Below are 22,519 nucleotides of genomic sequence, written 5' to 3' on the forward strand. Positions count from 1 at the left end.
GGCCCATGTGGATCTGAATAGACAATCTCTTATTACTCTGCAACATTTACGCCCCAAATGTGTATGAGAGGTCCTTCTACATGGCTGTATTCCAAGCCTTGGATCGTTTTTCTGGGATATCTCTGGTGATGATGGGGATTTCAATCTGGTTCCTGACCCAAGCATGGATAATTTTAATCCTCGACCACAGGATCGCACAGACAGAACCAGAGGCATTCCCCACCTTTGCTCTTTAGAAGTTTGGTGAATTTTGCACCCTGGGGAGAGGGATTACACCCATCTTTCCAGAGCCCATGGATCTCAATCTAGAATTGATTACTGGCTACTCTCTAAAAGCTTATTTTCTCAAACATGACTGGCAGGGATAGGACCCTATTGCGTCTTGGATCACATTATCTGGTGCACCTTGGATTTGGGTGTGGTGGGTGATGGACTTCACAGGTGGAAATTCCCCTTGGAGCTCTATAAAGATTCTGGTTTTTTGGACCACTTGCTCGGAAAATGGCAAGATTTTCATTATAATAATGAGATTCACTTAGATGATCCTGTACAGTATTGGGACGCTGCGAAGGCGGTATTATGTGGGGAAATAACTGCCTATCAGTTTCTGGAAAAAGTTTGGGATCGCAAAATTCTTCGGTTGGAGAAACAGGTAAAAGCAGATAGGATCTGGTATACTTGCCACCCTACAGTTCAGTGGAAGACAGCTCTTTTGGCTTCACAGGCCTCCCTGAATGAGTTAATTCACAATCACACAGTGCGGTCTCTTCAGTATTTCAAAACACCAATTCTATCTACATGGTAACAAGGGTAGGAAGCTTTTAGCTAATTTTGTGCTGAGTTCGGAGGGGCCAACTAGGGTGTTGAAGGTGCTCGCGAAGATGACACCTTGGTACGTACAGATAAGGAGGTAGCAGAGGTGTTCCTGAAGTTCTATCAAAACCTGTATGACCCTCCCAATACATCTGAGATGATGAGTGAAACCTTTCTGGAAAATATTCTGATTCTTCAGATCCCGGACTTCCAATGACTAATGCTGAATGACTCCATTATCGACAGATGAGGTTTCGCTGGTAATTCAATTTAGTAAACTGTGGAAAGCTCCGGGACCCCATGGGTTTCATTCTGAATTTTATAAATTACATGTCAAAATAACACCTGTTTCAGCCTCCGCCTTCAATGCCTATGTTCAGAGGGGATCTCTACCATCTTCATTGAGGGATGCTCATATAGTGGAATTATTAAAGCCAGGTCGAAATCCAAATCTGCTGGACTCTTTATCATCCGACCTCGCTTCTAAATACCGAGGCAAAATTGTTCACAAAAAGTCTGGCTAACTGTATGGCACATGTCCTTCCTGACCTCATAGCAGATCCACAGGTAGGATTTGGAAGGGTTCGGAAAGTGGCCCATAACCTCCACGGCCTCTGGAACATGTTGCCAATCACCGCTTACCATCCCTCCTGGTCAGTTTCGATGCAGAAAAAGCATTTGACCAGGTCCCTTGGACCTTTTTATTTGTAGTCTTAAGGCATTATAGTTTTGGGTTTTTTATTTGGCTGCTATACAAGCACTTTTTTCTCTCCTTTGGCATCTATCTGGGTAAATGGGGTGCTCTCTCAGCCTTTAGAGATTAAGAAGAATAATCGTCAGGGTTGTCCCCTATCATCTCTTTTGTTCATTTTAACTTTAGATCCTTTGATATGGGATATTCTGCAGACTTCTGATATTAGTGGAGCATACTTTGGCAGGCAGGAATTCAAGTATCAGCCTTTGCAGATGACCAGTTAGTGCATCTTACTAATCTGGAAACCTCCCTATGGACTTTGTTAATGGTGATGGTTAAAGGGCTGGAGGAGTTGCTGTACAGTGAGAGATTGGAGAAACTGGGCCTCTCCTCCCTTGAAAAGAGGAGACTGAGAGGAGACATGATCAAAACATTCAAGATACTGAAGGGAATAGACTTAGTAGGTAAAGACAGATTGTTCACCCTCTCCAAGGTAGGCAGAACGAGAGGGCACTCTGTAAAATTGAAAGGGGATAGATTCCGTACAAATGTAAGGAAGTTCTTCTTCACAACTGGAACGCTCTTCCGGAGTCTGTTATGGGGAAACACCCTCCAGGGATTCAAGACAAAGATGGACAAGTTCCTGCTAAACTGGACTAATTTAGAGCACTGGTCTTTGACCTAAGAGCCGCCACGTGAGCAGACTGTTGGGCAAGATGGACCATTGGTCTGACCCAGCAGCGGCAATTCTTATGTTCTTATGGTGGAATATGGGGATTTCTCAGGATTTAAGTTGAATTTGGATAAGTCCCTGGCGCTCACTACCTCTTCGGAGGTGTTTAGGCAGATTTATGGGTATAACTAATTAGTGCAACATAAACAAGTCACATGCAAATCTCATTTCTAGGATATCCCATAACTGCACCCAAGGATTCGGATTTTTGCCAACTTATATGAATACAGAGACCAAAGCTATATGAAATATTTTATTATTGCTATAAAATATAATTCACAAGCCAGCAGTAAATAGTAACTGATTATTGTTTACAATATATCTAAATACATACATATATATTTCAGCACACAATTATTACACAGTAATCACTAAGTAAATTAGTAAATATGACTAATTCTTACACACAAGGTATAATGCCTTACAATACTAAGTCCTGATAATAGCAGCAATCTATTATAGCTTATCACCAAGGGGACCTAACAGTCCTATCCATAACCAATACAATTCTATCTAGCCCAGCTGAAAGAAGTGATAATTCCTTTTCTCACCCTTTAGATTATGCCTCAGCAGATCCGGGAGATGGAATTCTTCTGTTTCCTCGGTGTAGCAGAAGATAGAACTTCTGGTCAGAAAAGTCCGTTTGTCACTGGAAAAGCTGTAATATATATTAGCTAGAGTTCCTTTTGTGATGGAAACCAGATCTGTTTCAAAGACAGTTCTGTGTCTTCACTATCGTCCGAGAGCAGGTCACAAGAGGTAACTTATCAGTTCTTATTGTTACGGTATAGTGAACAGAGAAACCCAAGTTTAGATCCGAGCTCCCTCACATCCAACAGTCTAAATCCTCGCAAACACCTTTTTTCTTAGGTCATGTCAGATGACCCTCCAGGACCAAGCCAAGCAGAACAGCAAGAATGAATAGTCTTTTCTTGTGAAGGGGCCTTGGACAGCGCCATAGATAAGCACAGAACACAGATCATAACATAGTTCATAACTCCTCCAGGTTCACAGGAGCTGGGCATATATGAATAGGCAGATGTCCTTGACTGGAAACACACAGTTCTTGTAAACACATCTAGAATGCATCAGGCAGCATGATGGTTCATGCAGGAAAGATGGTTCAGGCTTGCTCGACATAAGTGAGGCCTAACCTTAAGTGTGAGGCAGGAATCACCCCTACAGGTACGCTATGGTTGGATGGGCCGGTTCCCATTGCGGTGGGCAGACTCTTCACTATTTAGGTATTCACTTAACTCCCTCTAACATATCTCTTAAGGACCTCAACTTGCGGTTATTGTTAGATTACATGCGTCAACACTTGGATGGCTGGAAATTTTTTCCCTTATCTTTACATGGCAGAATTCAGCTATTTAACATGGTAATTTTTCCAAAATGGCTCTATGTTTTGCAACTCTTGCCAATTCGTTTATTACAGAAAGATCTGCGAGAGTTATATAGATTGCCGTCTAAATTTCTCTGGGGAGGCAAGAAGCCTTCTGTGGCTTTTTGTTATCTACTGAGGCCTTGCTCTCAGGGTGGGGCGGGTGTTCCTGATATGCAGAAGTATAATCAAGCTTGTCTCCTTTGATATCTTGGAGACTGGATTAAGACCTATACCTACTTTGATTACGAACTGGCCTTGTATCACCCTTAAAAACTGTACTCTTTACCTTCATGTTCCTAGGGCTTCACTTCCTGCCCCTTTATGCTCTTCTCTCTTACTGGGCTCCCTTAGAGATACTTGGTGGGACGCCTGGAGTCTCCGATCAACTTCCTATTCAGCAGAACCTCCAGTTTTTGCCGGGTCAAGAATGTTTGCCTTTTCAAAGATGGGCCCAATTAGGTATAAAATTATTGGCTCATACTTTGGGTCAATGGTACTATGCAACCATGGGGGGAGTTTCAACAGAGATAGGGGATCTTGGCCACTGACCATTTTGCCTATTTACAATTACAACATTATGTGCATTCATTGGACATGAAGGGTCTTCAGTTTAGACTGGGTAGTAAGCTTAGGGACTTTTTTACACAGTTAATGGAGATGGTTCTGTCTTTATTGCATAAGGCGCTATACATTATTACTTCAGGTAGATCGTGGGAGTTCTTGTGCGCAAGATGGGCACCTGAGTTAGGTTTAGGGCCCCAAGATTTAGATGTAGGCGGCTTTATTATTTTGCTTTGTATCATGTTGTATTTTATTGTATTGTATTGTATAGCATTGAATTCTACCAATTCCTACTGTATCTTGCATCTTCGCTGATATGCCTCAGTTCTCTTGCTGTGAACCGCCCGGATCTTCTGGTTGGGAGGTATATAAGAAATAGAATTATTATTATTATTCCTAATCTCTCTGTATCTGCTGAAATATGGGAACGTCAGTTTCAGGTTCTGCATCAGGCATATTTTACGCATGTTCAATTGTATAAATCGAGACTGGCGGGATTCTCCACAATGTGAAAAATGTCAGTGACCCTAAATCTTTTTTTCATGTTTTTGGAGTTGCCCAGTGATTAGGATTTTCAATATTTGGAACATTTGGTGGGACACTATTTCCTTCACCCCAATCGGCTTTCTTTTGGATAAATACGAGGCCTTCTGATTGCCAGCAAGATGTGGGAGGCTTTTCATTAGGATGGCTGGTCTACTGGCTAAAAAAGTCATTCTGGGAGAGTGGACTTCGGCCTATTTCCTGTCCTATTGGGCAGAAAGGAAAAGTTTACATGCTCTTATACTCCTCGAGAGGGGTCAGATGCAAGGTTCTTTTCGACAAACAAAATTTTTCCTTCAAGTTTGGGGACCTTATGTATACGCTTTGCCTCCTAGAGCTCATAGCTGGATTCTTAATACTTTGAGCTCTAAATGGATGTTTTGCTCTTGGGGACCCTGGGATGGGAAGGTAGTTTTTGCTGGTCATCTGGTCCTTCTCCTCCTCCCCCTTCTGTGGGATTTTTTTTTCTCTCTTTCTTTTTCTGCTTATTTTCTGCCTTGGGTGTGTTCAGCAGGGAAGGGGGAGGGGGGTTCTTGAGATAATGATCTCCAGGGCCCATAAGTGTCCAGGTCTCTGGTACAGAAGCGATCATAGTATTGTCATGCAATTGTGATTAGGGATGGCTGTGAAATAGTAGGGTTCTTTACTTTGTAAAACTGACGATGATTATTTATCATTTGGTTTGTTAATAATAACTCTATTCTTTTATACCGCCATAACCAAAGTTCTAGGCGGTTTACACTAAAAAGAGCTGGATAATCAGCGAAATACAATACAGTAAAAAATACATTTAAAAAATAGAATTTCAATAATAAAACTCACTAAGTAATAAACTTATCGAACAAAGTGGTCTTAATTAATTTCCGAAAATAGCAATAGGATAACATAGCTTGCTGAATACATTTACCTAACCAAGATTGTTGCCTACCAGCTTGAAATGCTAGGGTCCTATCTAAGAAGGTCTTATATCTTACACCCATTAATTTTTGGATAAGCAAATAAGTAGAAGTTTCTAGTTTCTCTTGATGGTCTATGCAACACAAATGAGGAAAAAGGTAAGATGGAGACAATCCCAATATCAGCTTAAAGCAGATACAGGAAAATTTGAATAATACTCTTGCCTCCAAAGGCAGTCAATTAAGTAAACGATAATATGCACTAATATGGTCATTCTTTTTTAAACCAAAAATCAATCGAACAGCGGTATTCTAAATTATCCTTAATTTCCTTATAATTTTTTTGGGTGCTCCTAAATAGATGTTATAATAGTCTAAAATAGATAAAACTAAGGCCTGCACCAATTGTCTGAAGGATAATGGATCAAAATATTTTTTTATAGTTCTTAATTTCCACAATGTAAAAAAGCATTTTTTGTACCACTAAGTTCGTGTGTTCTGCTAGTGTTAAATGTCAGTCTAGAATTTTGATAGATTTAATAATCGGGTAGTCATGACCATTAAGATGATGCAATGAATTTGTTATTTTGTCATTGGGACTAGCCAAGAAAAGTTTGGTCTTTACCGTATTGAGTTTCAGTTTGAAATTAATTGTCCACTGTTCTATCTGAGTCATATTAGAAGATATCTGGTTTAAAATTTCAGTGGTAAAATTATTTAGAGGGATTAAAATATAAATGTCATCTGCATATATATAAAATTTTATATTTATTTTACATCTGTAATAAATGTCATAACAGGGAAATGTAGATGTTTAATAAGGAAGGCGATAGTGGAAAACCTTGGGGCACACCAGATAGATTGCTCTATGAATGAGAATAGTTACTATCACAAATCACTTGATAAGATCTTTTCTTAAAAAAACAAAACAAAAAAAACAACAACAAACACACCTTGAAACCAGTTCCAGACCCTTCCTGAAAGTCCTACTGTGTCTAAACAACTGGTTAAGGGGCTGGAGGAGTTGCCGTACAGTGAGAGATTTAAGAAACTGGGCCTCTCCTCCCTTGAAAAGAGGAGACTGAGAGGGGACATGATCGAAACATTTAAAATACTGAAGAAAATATTCTTAGCAGATAAAGACAGACAGTAAGAAAACAGTCCTTGCTCAAAAGAGCTTACAATTAGAGAATGACACGGTGACAAAATTCATCACTTTTCCCGTCCCCGCGGGAAACCATCTTCATGTCATTCTAAGGTAGGGAGGGAAAATGAGTGGGCACTCTCTAAAGTTGAAAGGGGATAAATTCCGTACAAACATAAGGAAGTTCTTCTTCACCCAGAGAGTGATAGAAAACTGGAACGCTCTTCCGGAGTCTGTTATAGGGGAAAACACCCTCCGGGGATTCAAGACAAAGTTGGACAAGTTCCTGCTAAACTGGAATGTACACAGATGAGGCTGGACTCATTTAGAGCACTGGTCTTTGACCTGGAGGCTGCCGCGTGAGTGGACTGCTAGGAAGTTCATTCATACCACCATTTCTCGATGCCACACTGTCATATGAATGGTTGGGATGTATGTGAAGAGGACCCACTGTCTCTCTCTCTCTCTCTCTTGGACTTCTATTATATAATGGAAGAATCATTTGTGCAACTGTTGCTTGTAACCCTGTGCCCTCTTGAAGTCTTTAATCCTCCAGGTTTCCTCCTTTCTTCTATCACTCATCAATATCCCCCTACCATCTCCCACCCCAGATCAGCAGCCATACAATTTGCTCCCCAAACCATAGGGCTCAGTTCCTCCGATGCTGCCATTTTCTCCATTGACCAGACATGGTCTCCACCAGCATTTTAGACTTATCTCCCTGAGGAGCTCTATGCAACCTAGCTGCTGATGCACACGTGGCACTGCTGTCGATGAACAGCTGTATAAATTAATTGCCTCTTACATACAGCGATAAATTCTCAAAAGGTTGCTGAAATTTAGGCACCGATATAGCTGAGATAAGCAGATACTATAACTACCCTAGATAAGATAATATTCAAGCATCTGTCTGACCTCATGTGCAACTTTTTTTAAATTAGTCTCCTTACTTTCTTACTCATTTTCCTATTTGTTCCACCTTTGTTTATACCCTATGCCAGTGTTTTTCAACCTGACACCTATGGACCGGCGGATAATGATAGACATCATTTTCCACTGACAGTATATTTATACATAGAGGGGAGGGAGGATGGTATAAAGTTCTATTAAAGGTTTAATCAATAGATAAGAATACAATATTTATATGATATTTTTGATTGAAATATTTGTGGGAAGGGTGGGCGGGGAGGGAATAAATTTATGTATTTATGATGACAATATAAAGAAATTCAAGTGATGTGTAAAAGTTTTAAATGTTGTAATATTGTATTCTTGATGAAAGATGAAAAAATGAATAAAGAATTTGGAAAAAAAAATTTATTATTTTGTGGACCGGCAGTTGAAGAACACTGGGTTAAGTCATGCCCATCGCCACCCCAGACCCCGCCCCCCAAATAGTACTAATTGTTACATGTACAATAGTACATGTTTCACATATACACATACACAATATAATCATATTAACAACACATAATGATTAACCACAACATTAACATAAGAACATAAGAATTGCCACTGCTGGGTCAGACCAGTGGTCCATCGTGCCCAGCAGTCCCCTCATGTGGCGGCCCCCAGGTCGAAGACCTGTGCCCTAACCTAGACCAGCCCTACCTGCGTTCGTTCTGGTTCAGCAAGAACTTGTCCAACCTTGTCTTGAATCCCTGGAGCGTGTTTTCCCTTATAACACACTCCGGGAGAGCATTCCAATTCTCTACCACTCTTTGGGTGAAGAAGAATTTCCTTACGTTCGTACGGAATCAATCCCCTTTTAACTTCAGAGAGTGCCCTTTGGTTCTCTCTACCTTGGAGAGGGTGAACAACCTGTCTTTATCCACTAAGTCTACTCCCTTCATTATCTTGAATGTTTCGATCATGTCTCCTCTCAGTCTCCTCTTTTCAAGGGAGAAGAGGCCCAGCTTTTCTAATCTCTCACCGTAAGGCAACTCCTCCAACTTCTTAACCATTTTAGTCGCTCTTCTCTGGACCCTTTCGAGTAGTACCATGTCCTTCTTCATGTATGGCGACCAGTGCTGGACGCAGAATTCCAGGTGAGGGCGTACCATAGCCCGGTACAGCGGCATGATAACCCTCTCTGATCTGTTCGTGATCCTCTTCTTAATCATTCCTAGCATTCTGTTCGCCCTTTCCGCTGATGCTGCGCATTGTGCAGATGGCCTCATTGACTTGTCAACCAGTACTCCCAGGTCTCTTTCCTGGGAGGTCTCTCCTAGTACTGCCCCAGACATCTTGTATTCGTGTGTGGGATTTTTGATACCAACATGCATTACCTTACACTTATCCACGTTGAACCTCATGTCACTGCCCACATTGTATGCTTTTCAACATTCATTCCTACCAGAAAACAGATAACCCCATGCAAATGCAGGACCAAAAACTAAAAGTACTAATATTCACAAACAAACCCTTGCAAATGCAGGACCAAAAACTAAAAGTACTAATATTCACAAACAAACCCTAAGATGCACGACTCTGCAAGCAAACAAACGTATTTCTTCCTGAACAGTTAGGACAGACAATTAGGGTAAAAATCACTAAATAAAAAAAAAGCATTTCCCCTAAAGTTGTCATCTATCTCCCTCCATGTACCTTGCCTTCTGGCCTGCCCCCCAGTGTTAGCTTCAGGCCAGTCCACAGTGCGATCAACACAGGGTCTTCGGGCTGGCTCCCTAAGTGCTGCATTGCACAAAGCTGTAAGAAGTGGCTCCTTGTGTGCATCCCGCATCTCATCTGGAAGCCTTCCCTCTGACGTTGCGACGTCAAAGAGAAGGCTTCTGGTTCAGGCGCAGGCCGCGGGTAGGAGCCTTTTCCCACGGCTTTGTGCACTGCAGCACTCAGGGAGCTGGCCCGAAAATGCCGCATTGATTGTACCGAGGACCAGTGACTACGGAACAATCTCTTGGGTCCGATGGAGGTGCCAGTCCTGTGGACCGGTAGAAAATTTCTGCGGACCGGCAGTTCAAGAACACTGCCCTATGCTATCTATTAAAATGTTTTATTGAGTATTGTGTTGTCATTGTAATGTAGTATACTTTGCTATCCTTTGTATTATTTGAATGGTTTTACTGCTGTAATTCTTTCTCGCTTATATTTGACTTATACTTGTTTCACACTGCCTTGAGTGAATGCCTTCAAAATAAAAATAAATAAATATGCAAACAAGAACTCAAGAGTAAAACGCCATATGCCAGTGGTTCCCAACCCTCTCCTGGAGGACCACCAGGCCAGTCAGGTTTTCAGGATAGCCCTAATGAATATGCATGAGAGAGATCTGCTTATAATGGAGGTGCCAGGCATGCAAATCAGCTCCATGCATATTCATTAGGGCTATCCTGAAAACCCAACTGGCCTGATGGTCCTCCAGGAGAGGGTTGGGAACCACTGGCATATGCTGTAGGCCCAGGCAACGTTCTATCACCATTCCATTGTGCAGCAAGGTGTTGAGTACTGTGATGTCCTAGTCTGAGGAATGTGGAAACAAGAGTGGAGTATGGAAGTTGATGAGCAAAGCTGAGTCTGTAGCTGAGGTGAAAGATTGAGTATCCATCAGTCAGGGCTGACAGTAAGCCATCATTCCCTGCAATGAAGGAGCCTCCACTCTATGGGTAAGTTGTTTTAAGGCAGGGCCGAACTTGATAGGAACATTCAGAGGAGCATTGGTGGTCTTGAATTCACATTGCTTCTGGGTGGATAGGGCTATGCCACAGTAGGTACGAGCACATAAAGAATTTGTATATATGGTTCCCATACAGACCTGAATTATTTTTTTCATTTAGAATTAAGGCACGTACCACATCTCTCACAGCATCAAAGTACAGAGCGCATTATGCCACTGCCAAAAAGAGTGATGATCATGAATCCAATTCTGCATAATACATTTTTTCCCCCACAACACAAGCCTTATATAATAGGAAACGTCCACCTTTAAAAAGGAGGCCATAATATTTGCCTCTCCAGGATGAAACCAATAGTAATTTTACAGGCTTTTGTTAGCTGCTGCCATAAGAGGGATATGTGAACAGCAAATAAATAAGTAAAAGGCAAGGACTAGTAGGTCAAACCCTTTATTTACATCTCCTTTTAAAATGCTTGAGAAACTTCATCCGTTATGGTAAGCAATAGGATTTGAAGGCTATGAGGATTAAGAATCCTTAACAAATACTAAATTTACCTTCCCTAAAGTACCAATATATAAAATTTACCTTTCATTTTTGAGTGCGTGTCCAGTATAGGATCGTAACAAATTCTGGAGGGCCACCATGGACGTCTGCTGAACTTTGCCCAAACTAGATCCCCAACTTCATGTTTCACTGGAGCAGGCTTCTTTCGAGATCGACGCTTTGGCTAGACAAGACAACAATGGGAATCAGTGAACTGCTGTATACATGATGAAAAATTTGACAACAGATTATGTGTCACTCGAAAAGAAAACTGTTATGTGTACTGAAATGCACGTCTCATCCACTTATACCGACTTATCCATTCCATCTGAAAATGTTCTCACCATCTTGGTTAACTGGGCTTTTCCTTCAACTCATATTAACAGATAATTGCACAATAATCCCCCAGGCAATCCTTTCCAATGTAATCTCAGGGCTTGTTGTACCTTGTTTTAAACCAAGCGTTATGATTCACAGTTAACAGAAATAAAAGCAAAACACCTTCACCTGTTCATAGAATGGGATGCAGGATCATCCAGCAGCATCCCAACAGTGCAACAAGCCAGAATTCACCAGACAACACCAAAAAAGGTTTTCTTTACCATTTAGGAAATTAGTACCTATTGGTCAAACATCCATTAACATTATCATCAGCTTCTACATATAGAGCGGACAGCCTTGCCCAGGCCGTAAAAACACAAAAGATAGCCATAGTTCTTTTTGTCCTGCTGCTTCCTTGGATTTCCCTATCAGACCTACTGCCATAATACTAGAATGGCTAAGTGAGGAACTGTTGAGAAATACTACATAGACAGAAGATGATCAACATACTATTCTCTGCAGAAGCTCCACGAAAGTTTCAGTAAGGAAAAAACCAACAACAACCCACTCCAGCCAATAAGATTAATTAGAAGAAACAGAAAATAGGAAAACTATTGCTTGCCATACCAATGGCTTAGGTGCCAAGCACTGCATGCAGGTCCCAATTCAATCCCCAAGTAGTGTCTTCTGGTCTCAAAGCTTATTGGTGATGCTGTGAAAGAAGTGTTTATGGCTCACCAGTCCAAGAAGAGGGAGTCATTTTCACTAAGAGTGACAAGCAGGTGGGCAGAATCAGGGCCTATGATTGTAGGGCTACCACAGGAGCCCTAGTACATGGTCCCCAGTCCAGGCTCTTGAATACAATAACCAGGTTAGATATGCTTGGGATAAAGGGGGAGTGGATATCTCCATGTAGCTGCAAATAAATTCCCTCATTCTGCAGATGGGCAGACTGGATTATGTTTCTTATCCGATTAATTTTTTTTACCTTTAATAATAATAATAATAACTTTATTTTTGTATACCGCCATTCCCAGAGAGTTCTAGGCGGTTCACAGCAATTAATTAAGATTACAAACAGTGAAAAAAAGCATTGGAATTACAATACTATAAGTGTACAATAGTAAGGTAAAAAAGTTTATTTACATGAAAAACCGGTCGTTGACAGTTAAATTGGTTTGGTGGGCACAATAAGAGGGGACGGTGGAGGTTCAGGTGGATTGAGGGGTATTAAGGAGGTGAGGGTGTGTTAGGGGTTCTGTTCGTGGAATAAGTGAGTTTTGAGTTTTTTTCTGAAGTCAAGGTAGGAGGGGGCGTCAAGTACAATTTGGGCAAGCCATGAGTTTAGTTTGGCTGCCTGGAAGGAGAAGGTTTTATCGAGGAACCTTTTGAGGTGACACAATTTTAGGGGGGGAAGGCAAACAGATGAATTCTGCGAGAGTTCGTATTGTTGTGATTTAGCTTGAAGTGAGGGTTGAGGTAGCTTGTAGATAGACCAAATACAGTTTTGTAGCAGAGGCATGCAAATTTGAATAGGACTCTGGATTCAAATGGCAGCCAGTGCAGTTTATGGTAGAAAGGGGTGATGTGTTCCCGTTTGTTTAAGCCAAATATAAGGCGGACGGCGGTGTTCTGAATTAGTTTTAGTCTCCTAGTGGTTTTCTTCGTGGGGCCTAGATAGATGATGTTGCAATAATCCAGGATGCTGAGAATGGAGGATTGTACTAATAGGCGGAAAGAGTTGTCATCGAAGTATTTTTTTATGGTGCGGAGTTTCCAGAGCACCGAGGAGCTTTTCCTAACGGTAAGATCAGTATGTTTCTCAAGGGATAAGTGTTTGTCTAGGGTGACTCCCAGCATTTTTAGGGTTTGTTCTAGAGGGAAGTCCGATCCATTCACTTGGATTGAGGTGTCTTTGATTTTGTCTTCCTGGTGGGGGTGGCCAGGAAGAATTTGGTTTTGTCAGAGTTTAGTTTTAATCTATAGGATAGCATCCAGAGTTCTATCTGCCTGAGTAAGTTTGATAGTGAGTTGAGTAGCTCTAGAGTGAAACTGGTTAGTGGGATGATTATCGTGATGTCATCTGCATAAATGAAGAATTTAAGATTGAAGCTGTGTAGGAGGTTTCCCAGGGAGACGAGATAGACTTTGAACAGGGTGGGGGATAGGGGTGAGCCCTGGGGAACTCCACAGGAATTGGCCCAGCTGTGGGAGAGAGAGTCATTCTTGATCACCTTGTATGATCTATTTCCAAGGAACCCTTGGAACCAGTTGAGAACCTGGCCGGAGATGCCGATGTGTGCAAGGCAGTCTAGGAGAATAGTGTGGTCGACTAGGTCGAAGGCACTGCTTAGGTCAAGTTGCAAGATCAGGGCGCTGGAACCCTGGCTGAAGAGTGAGTGCAAGTGGTCAAGTAGAGAGGCTATGATGGTTTTGGTGCTATGGCCAGAGCGAAAGCCCGATTGGTTGCAGTGTAAGATGTTGAATTTGTCCAGATATGTGGTGAGTTCTGCATTTACCGCCCCTTCTGTTATTTTGGTGACTAGCGGGATGCTGGCGATAGGTCTGTAATTAGACGGGATGTTGGGAGGTTCTTTTGAATTTTTTATGATTGGAGTTATCAGGATGTGGCCTTGCTCTGCTGGGAAATTTCCTGCGGCTAGTAAAGCGTTGACCCGTGCCAGCATGTTGACTTTGAAGTGGATAGGAGCAGATTTCATGACATTTGGGGGGCAGGTGTCCAGTTTGCAGTAGGAGTTATTATATTTGTTGTAGTGTATGTTGAAGGATCGCCAGTCTATGGTTTTGAAATAGTTCCAACTTAGGTCAGTTCTGGACCCTAGGTCAGAGTTGGATATTTTTGTGTCATGTAGGATTGGAAAGTGCCCGTGGAGATTGGCGGGGGCAGTTATTGACGATCTTAATTTTTGTATCTTGGAATTGAAGAAGTCTGCTAGGGTGCTAGCTGTTAAAGTGGGTTCCTCCTGGGTATCGGTGAGTGTCTTGAGGTTGTAGAGGTCATTGACCAGATTGAAAAGGTTTCTACTGTTAGTTGTAACGTTTCCTATTTTTTGGGGGGTGGAACTGCACGAGCACCTTCAACGAAATAGGCGGTTGTTATCCTCTGCATACATTGGCTGTGGCAATCGCTCTACAAATCCATCTAGAGATGGTGGCCTTGAAAGTGGGGTATGCCTCATCTTGCCTGAATGATTAACATGAAAAGATGATCTGAGAGATGAAACTCACTACTGAGCCTCAGATAACATAAGAACATAAGCAATGCCTATGCTGGGTCAGACCTGAGGTCCATCTTGCCCAGCAATCTGCTCACGCAGCGGCCCAACAGGTCCAGGACCTGAACAGTAATCCTCTATTTATACCCTTCTATTCCCTTTTCCAGCAGGAAATTGTCCAATCCTCTCTTAAATCCCAGTACTGTATTCTGCCCTATAACGTTCTCTGGAAGCGCATTCCAAGCGTCCACCACACGTTGGGTAAAGAAGAACTTCCTGGCATTTGTATTGAATCTGTCCCCTTTCAACTTTTCCGAATGCCCTCTTGTTCTTTTATTTTTTGAAAGTCTGAAGAATCTGTCCCTCTCTACTCTCTCTATGCCCTTCATGATCTTATAAGTCTCTATCATATCCCCTTCTAAGTCTCCACTTCTCCAGGGAAAAGAGACCCAGTTTCTCCAATCTCTCAGCGTATGAAAGGTTTTCCATCCCTCATAAAATGTAAGACTGGAAAGACACCAAACATGTGAGCAAATGAAACATTCATTAAGAAAGTTGCAGCAGAATAGATTCATATAAAGTACCCCTGAAAGAGGTACCATCAAGAGACAGAATGAAGCTGAAAGAAATCAAACAAAATCAGGCAAAGCTGCCAGAGCCATGCAGCTAATAACTATTGCCACAATCCTAGAGAAATCTGCTGAGCTAACATCACAGAAGCAGCTACGGAATCCTGTATGGAAGGCATGGAACCAAACAAGCTTGGTGATGATTAGAAGGCAAACACAATTGAGAAGCAAAACCAATGCCAGACAGGCTTCTACAGTCTATGCCCTGATCAAGGCTGAACAGAGAGGCCAGTGCTGGGCAGACTTCCACAGTCTGTGACCTGAAAGTGGCAAGGACAATCAAGGTTCAGTATGCATATGTAGTATCATTATGAGTTTACTACATAGAAACAGAGTATGACGGCAGAAGAGGGCCGGCGGCCCAACAAGTCTGCCCACTCAAGGACCCCTCCCTCCCTGTATTACCCATCTTTTATGCATAACCCTGTAGCACCCCCACCTGTTTGTCCCATCGATTTTTGAAGTCGAGCACGCTACTAGCCTCGACCACCTGGCGTGGAAGTTTATTCCATCGATCAATCGCTCGCTGGGTGAAGAAGTACTTCCTGGTGTCACCATGAAATTTTCCCCCCTTAAGTTTTAGCGGATGCCCTCTTGTTGCAGTGGGACCCTAAGAAAAAATATATCTTCCTCCACTTCAATGCGACCCGTGATGTATTTGAATGTCTCTATCATGTCCCCCCTTTCTCTGCGCTCCTCGAGAGAATATAAGCGCAATCTGGTCAGACATTCTTCATATGGGATGTCCTTAAGTCCCGAGACCATCCTAGTGGCCATTCTCTGGATCGATTCCATTCTCTTCACATCCTTTTGATAATGTGGCCTCCAAAAGTGGTCACAGTACTCCAGGTGAGGTCTCACCATGGATCTGTACAATGGTAGTATAACTTCAGGCTTACGGCTGATAAAGCTCCTTCTGATGCAACCCAGCTTTTGTCTTGCCTTTGCTGAAGCTTTCTTTACCTGGTTGGCAGCTTTCATATCTTCCCGGATGAGAACTCCCAAGTCCCTTTTTGCAGTGGTTCTTGCCAAGATTTCACCGTTCAAGGTGTATGTTCTGCATGGGTTTCTGCTCCCAAGGTGCATTACTTTACATTTTTTGGCATTAAAGTTTAGCTGCCAAGTACTTGACCATTGTTCCAACATAAGCAGGTCCTGTTACTTTGTTGGGCAGACTAAATTAACTTATCTATTATGTGCTACATTAATATGGTGTTGTGATAGGTAAAGCTATGCAGACAACAGTTGAAGATGACCCAAAACGTACCCATGCAGACAGCCAGTGTTCTGGAGAAGTAGGTATGTTTCAGTGGTGCTGTATATTCATATTGTCTGAGTACAGGTCTTGCATATCTCAGGGGGGAGGGGAAGACATTTTATAGTGGAAAACTGAATTGTTGGTTCAACATTGCCTCAATAATGAATGTAAAAGTTGGGCAGACTGAATGTACCAAACAGGTCTTTATCTGCCATCATTTACTACATTACTCTGTATAAGGGACCAAGAATGTCTATTTGGGAACAAAATAACTCTCTGAAAATTGAATAAAATGGTACCTTACTGGGTCAGACCAATGGCCCATCAAGCTCAGTAGCCCGTTTTCACAGTGGCCAATCCAGGTCCCCAGTACCTGGTCAAACCCCAAGGAGTAGCAATATTCCATGCTACCGATCCAGGGCAAGCAGTGGCATCTCCCATGTCTCTCTCAATAACAGTCTTCTACCAGGAAATTGTCCAAACCTTTCTTAAAACCAGCTACGCTATCCACTCTTACCAAATTTGGCACAAGGGGAAAATATATACCGAGGTCAAAACATGGGCCAGATTGGATTGGGGATTGCACAGGAAATAGGGCCAGTGCATTTCTATGGAAGAAATTGTTTCAGTGTCTGCAGTACAGACATATTGATATACTGAAATACAGCCATGGCTTCTTTGAAACTGTCTCTCCTGTCTTCTCTACTCTTAAGTCTCAGACATACACATAGCCAACACACACATTCAAAGAACATGCCTGGTAGCACCTTGTAAAATCTATCTGTTGTCAGTGCATGCATGTGCCACATTAGGAAAATCTTATATTGAAAATCTTGCACTGTAACTATGGCAAATTTAATTTGTAAACTGTCTGTGTATCAAGGTAGGATAAAAACTTGTACTGTAAAGATAATTATGTCAAATTGTAAACTGCATATTAGCATCAGACCCCTAGTATGTGTCAAGTTAGGATAAAAACTTATATCATAAACTTGTACTGTGATGATGGCAAATCGTAACCTGAACTCTTTGGGGTAAACGAGATTAGATAGATATTGCTGGAGAAATCAGCCCACTGCATTACAGGCACTGGATCAGATGTAAAACTGAGTAGGCTGCAGCCAAGGCCACTCCTGTAAACTCAATTGCTCAGATATGTCTGTGGCTCAAACATATACAGTCACTTCAAAGCTCCTGAATGTGAAGGCAGCTGCTGTGTCTAAAGCAACATCTGTGGACAGCACCAATGATACCACGCATGCAAACATCACATGCAAGTCACACCTCTGTATGCCATCTCTGAAGCTACAGCTGAATAAAGTAGAACTGTGAAACCGAGATATCCATTCTTCACAAGAAGATGGAAAAGCATGAAGCCACTTGATCTCTGTTGCATAGGAGCAGGCACTGGATCTATGCTGTCCAATGGAAAGGCAGCAACAGCATAATTCTTTTTGATTACTGGCAATTAAAAAAACCCCAAACACACAAATTACAGGTGTGGAAGCCTCTTATCCACCAGCAAACAAGAAAAATATAGGGATTTACCTTGGTGAAGTAAAATTAACTTCAGGAAAAGTAGATACTATATATGTTGTTCTTCAGAAGACTGCCACACATAGAAGTTCCAATAAACTTTTGCCTTATTTCACACTCCTCAGTGATCAGGAGTGGATCTGGAAGGAGGGAACTGGCACCACCAGATGTCACTCATGCTGGAGGATAAGGGACCCAGAAACTCTAGGTGTCATCCAAGCTTATTGAGAAAGTTCAGATTATAACCTGCACAAACCCAGCTCAACTGCCACCTGAAATTAACCAGGCCAGAAGATACCAGTCAAGCACCAAGAAGGAGCTGCACGATCCATCCACCATCCACTTGGATACGGAGAAAAATACTGAACATTCCAGGCTGCACCATACCCTTACAGGGCGAAGTTCTTGAGACTATTTTTGCTCTGTCTCCATTCACTGGTTGAGGGAAATAGCCTATTCATTCTGAACTGGTCTGACAGAGATGTAATGGAATTGGCCTATACCTGCTGTTATGTTTCTATGTTTGAGCTGGAAGTACAAAGGAGCAAGAGAAAAATGACCCAAGCGAAAAAATATTTTTCCTTAACTATAATATTAACAACTGCCAATAAGACTTAGTATAGAGGTATCAAGCACAAGACTTGCAAAACTCTTTATTCAGCCTGTGGAAGACGAGCTTAATTATGCACATTATCAAGCATGGCATCAACATTATAACATTGGAGGAGGGGAGCAACTCTAAAGAAGATAGAAACACAACAGCAACTTTTTTATGTAGAATTCTGAAGTAAAGAAGTCGAGATGTGGAGTTTTAAATAATTCTGTCCTGATAAAATTAATAAGAACATAAGCAGTGCCTCTGCTGGGACAGACCGGAGGTCCATTGCACCCAGCAGTCCGCTCACGTGGCGGCCCATCAGGTCCAGGACCTGTATAATCCTCCATCTATACCCTTCTATGCTGCTCATTAATTTTACTGACAAGTCATCCACAGTAACTGATTAACGGCTACTCAAAGTCTTGGAATAACATATAACCTTAAAACCAAAATGAAAGACAATACAGCAGATTTAAGGGATCTTCAGACTGCCAATCAGGTAATATAACTTGATCAGGCTGCAATCCTCATTGATCCCATTTGGGTATTATCCTAAGCTTACTTATCTTTTTTAACAATGAGATTTTATTTTTTTCTCTCTTTATTTCATTCTATTAAGAGAAATTTAACTTATCTTGATTTACAGTGCCATCTTTTCTGGCGTGAGCCCCGTTTCAATACTTCATCAGGGAATGAGGCTTCTGTTGTGAAATGCCGACAGTTCAAAAAACTGAAAAGCGTTTCACAACAGGAACCTTACGCCACCTATTTTTAACCGCTATACTCCATATGGTTTTTGTCATACCCGATGAATGACACCCTGGACCCTGAGGAAGAAATGTTTTTTGAAACAGACCATGTCAGGTCCCGGTTTCTAACCAATCTGAACCATTATTTGAAAAGTCATGGTTTATTGTCTTCAATAAAGATCCTAAATCTTGTACATCTCTGCGATGGTTTTGATGTTTGACTTCTACTGCAAACTTGACGGATTCTTCCTTGTTTTGTGTATTAGCTGCTGAAACCCACATTCTCAGATGGCAGCCTGTGATTGTTGACATGTACACCAGCGCATTATCGTAAAGAAGCAGCACGCTTACTGTGAGTTTCCCTTGTCTTTTCTCCTTGACCGACTCCCGCAAAGTGATCGTGTTGGCGGAACTCTCCCCAATTATGGTTGTCTTATGTGGCTTGAACTCTAGAAGCAAAAGTCCATCATCCCAGAAGACAGTTGCCATGACTTTGCCTGCAGGTTTTTCTGTCTTGAACATTTTTTGGGGTGGGGGATGACTTGTGCTTCCACTGCATTGACTCCATTTTAGACACAGAATCTCTGCGACAGACCCAAGTCTCATCTCTAGTCACCAAATGATAAAAAAAATTCACTTGGTTTTCACGGAGCATCTTCAAGTTCTCCCGACATCACTGGAGCCTTGTGGCCTTCTGACATGGCATCAGCATTCTTGGAAACCATCTTACACTAACCTTGGACATGTCCAACTTTTCATACATTGTTTTCCAGGCTGTACCTGCCGAGATGCCCATTTCTTCAGCTATTCGGGAAACCTTAATTTGTCTTAACAAAATTAAATCATTGACTTTCTTGGATATTTCTATGAAAGTTGCTTCCATAGGCTTTCCAGTGTGAGGGTCATTTTCAATGGACGCTCTACCCTACTTAAACTGCTTGCTCCAAAATTATATTTTGTAGAATGGGGCAGACTCTCCATAAACTGCACTCCTGCATTCATGGATCTCCTTTGACTTTTTCCCTTCTTTTGTGAGAAATTTTATTACTGAATGGTGCTCCAAACTAGCAGTTTCTTACTTGATTCACATGAGGACTCTTTGACATCCTGTCTTTTCGAATGTTGGACTCACTGAGCCGCAACTTTGCATGAGTAACCTTGAGACATGTCACAACATGCATAGACATGTTTTAACACACTTGCTACTTTTTCATACTTGGATAAAATTATTGAATGCCCCTCATAGCAAAGCTTGAAGAAAGGTCTGAAATTTAGCAACTAATCTTTAGCACACACTAAATCTGTTAGCAGTACCTTAAAAGGTCCCCTAAGTATCTTAATTAAAAATTTGGCCCACGACTTAGCCTATGTTTTAGATTTCAGTTTTAGATTTTAGCCCCTTATGCGATTGAGTTTGACACCACTGTCTTTGGGAGATGAGATGGTGGATGCTGCGAATGAGCAGAGTGGATGGGCCATTTGGCCTTATCTGCCATCAATTTTCTATGGTAATTGGATCATTAGTAATGTATTATCATGGAACATGCAACAACTGTCATAGGAAATAAGGAACACAAGCTTTTGTTATATGCTGATAACAATGATTTTCATAAAAACATCCGACAGTCACTTCCCCATCTCTTGGAAATGTATGCAATATGGGAAGGGTATTCTAGCAGTGGGTTGCCTTACATATGGGTGAATATGTTAGTGTACCCCAGAAATGTATTTAAAATATTTTAAAGAGTCAAAACTAAGTGAATCTTCAGCATAAAATACAAATTAAAAGAATTCTTTAAGAGATACGATACCTCACAAAGATGGTGACTGCCCAGTTCGATTATGGCATCTTAAGTACAGACGCCATTTTGGATTTTTCCTGAAGCACAAAATGTTAGAGCATAATGTTGCAAACAGAAGTGTGTGTTTTGTTGCTAAAAAATAAAAAAAAGCTGTTTCAGGGAATGTCAGGGGAAGAAAGCGGGTATACCTGCACTAACAGTTACTGCAGCTACATTACCTTATGCTAACTGGTTAGTGCACATATACTACGTGACCCCTTATCACCTATAAAATGTGTGGCATGAAGTGCATACATGGTAATTTTTCAAAATGGCTACATACTAATGGTAACATTAGTGCATAGCCATGAGTGCAACAAAAAAATAAACCAAACCATAAAAAAAACTATTTTTATGGCTGAGGTAAAAATGGTCTGAGCATGAGACTCATGTAAAAAGACACACTAAGGTCACTTTATGTGTATTGCTAGGTCCATGATGATCAAGTTTCAGAGATTTCAAAAAGCCAAACTGTATCTAGCAGTTGCTAACTGCACAGTGCAAACCTCAGTTTAATAACAAAATATTAATAACAAAGAGAAAAATGAAGGCAGATAACGACCATATGGCTATCTAATCTGCCTAGGCAACTTATCTATACTCACAACCAGTGGTCGATTACCAAAACTCAACAATTTGCAAAAAATTCCAAAGGAAAGAAACCTTTCCTAGTTGTCGCTGCATTCAAGCCATGGGGAGAACTGGAGTGAAACAGCTAGCTGAGAACCCATCTAGGAAAATACTACAGAGAACCTAAGAAACACCACTCTTCACATATATCTTTCGGGGCCCAAAATGCCTACACACCAATTTCATATTCCTCAACAGATGAATATCTGAAAGAAGCAACAACTGAAGTAAACCTTAAAGACTGTGATGACTACGCAACACATCAGCCCACGGATATATACATCAAGAAACTACAAACTTGCCAATGCTGAACTGAGGAGAATTAACAGCTGAAAGAAAAGAAATTCAAAAGAAGAACTAACTTAAGATAAGTGAACTACGTTGATAATAGTTAGCCAAAGCTATATGATTGGTTTGCACCAGACTGGTTTTGTTGCTCTGGATATAAAATAAATTGAAGTAAAGCGGAGGTTTTGCAACTTAATGTACATTGTACAAAAGGATTATTTGAGTCATTCCCATTCCTTTGGAAGGAAGAGGGTATAAAATATTTAGGCATTATGATTCAGAAAACATTGGAAGACACAATGACAGTAATGAAAAATCTTTCTTGCTGAGAGTCAAAGAAATGTGTGAGCATTGGAACCCTTTACATCTTTCATGGTGAGGGAGAGTCCAAACTGTAAAAATGATGATTCTGCCTGTAGTTTGCTATCTAATGAGTATGCTGTTGGTTTATTTTCAGGGGTCCTTCTATAAGAAATTAAATGGT

General features: G+C 41.4%; 1 protein-coding gene across 3 annotated transcripts in view; it reads right to left on the bottom strand.

The window, feature by feature from the left end:
- The window catches only part of NSD1 (nuclear receptor binding SET domain protein 1), a 140,762-nt gene that overhangs the window by 112,954 nt on the left and 5,289 nt on the right, over positions 1 to 22,519 (bottom strand). For all 3 annotated transcript variants that reach the window (XM_033926853.1, XM_033926851.1, XM_033926852.1), the window contains one exon: positions 10,992 to 11,133. In XM_033926853.1, coding sequence (XP_033782744.1) covers positions 10,992 to 11,133 — 142 coding nt within the window. The remainder of the gene's footprint in view (positions 1 to 10,991; positions 11,134 to 22,519) is intronic.

The sequence above is a fragment of the Geotrypetes seraphini genome, chromosome 18 (assembly GCF_902459505.1).
Source record: "Geotrypetes seraphini chromosome 18, aGeoSer1.1, whole genome shotgun sequence".
Classification (NCBI taxonomy): Eukaryota; Metazoa; Chordata; class Amphibia; order Gymnophiona; family Dermophiidae; genus Geotrypetes; species Geotrypetes seraphini.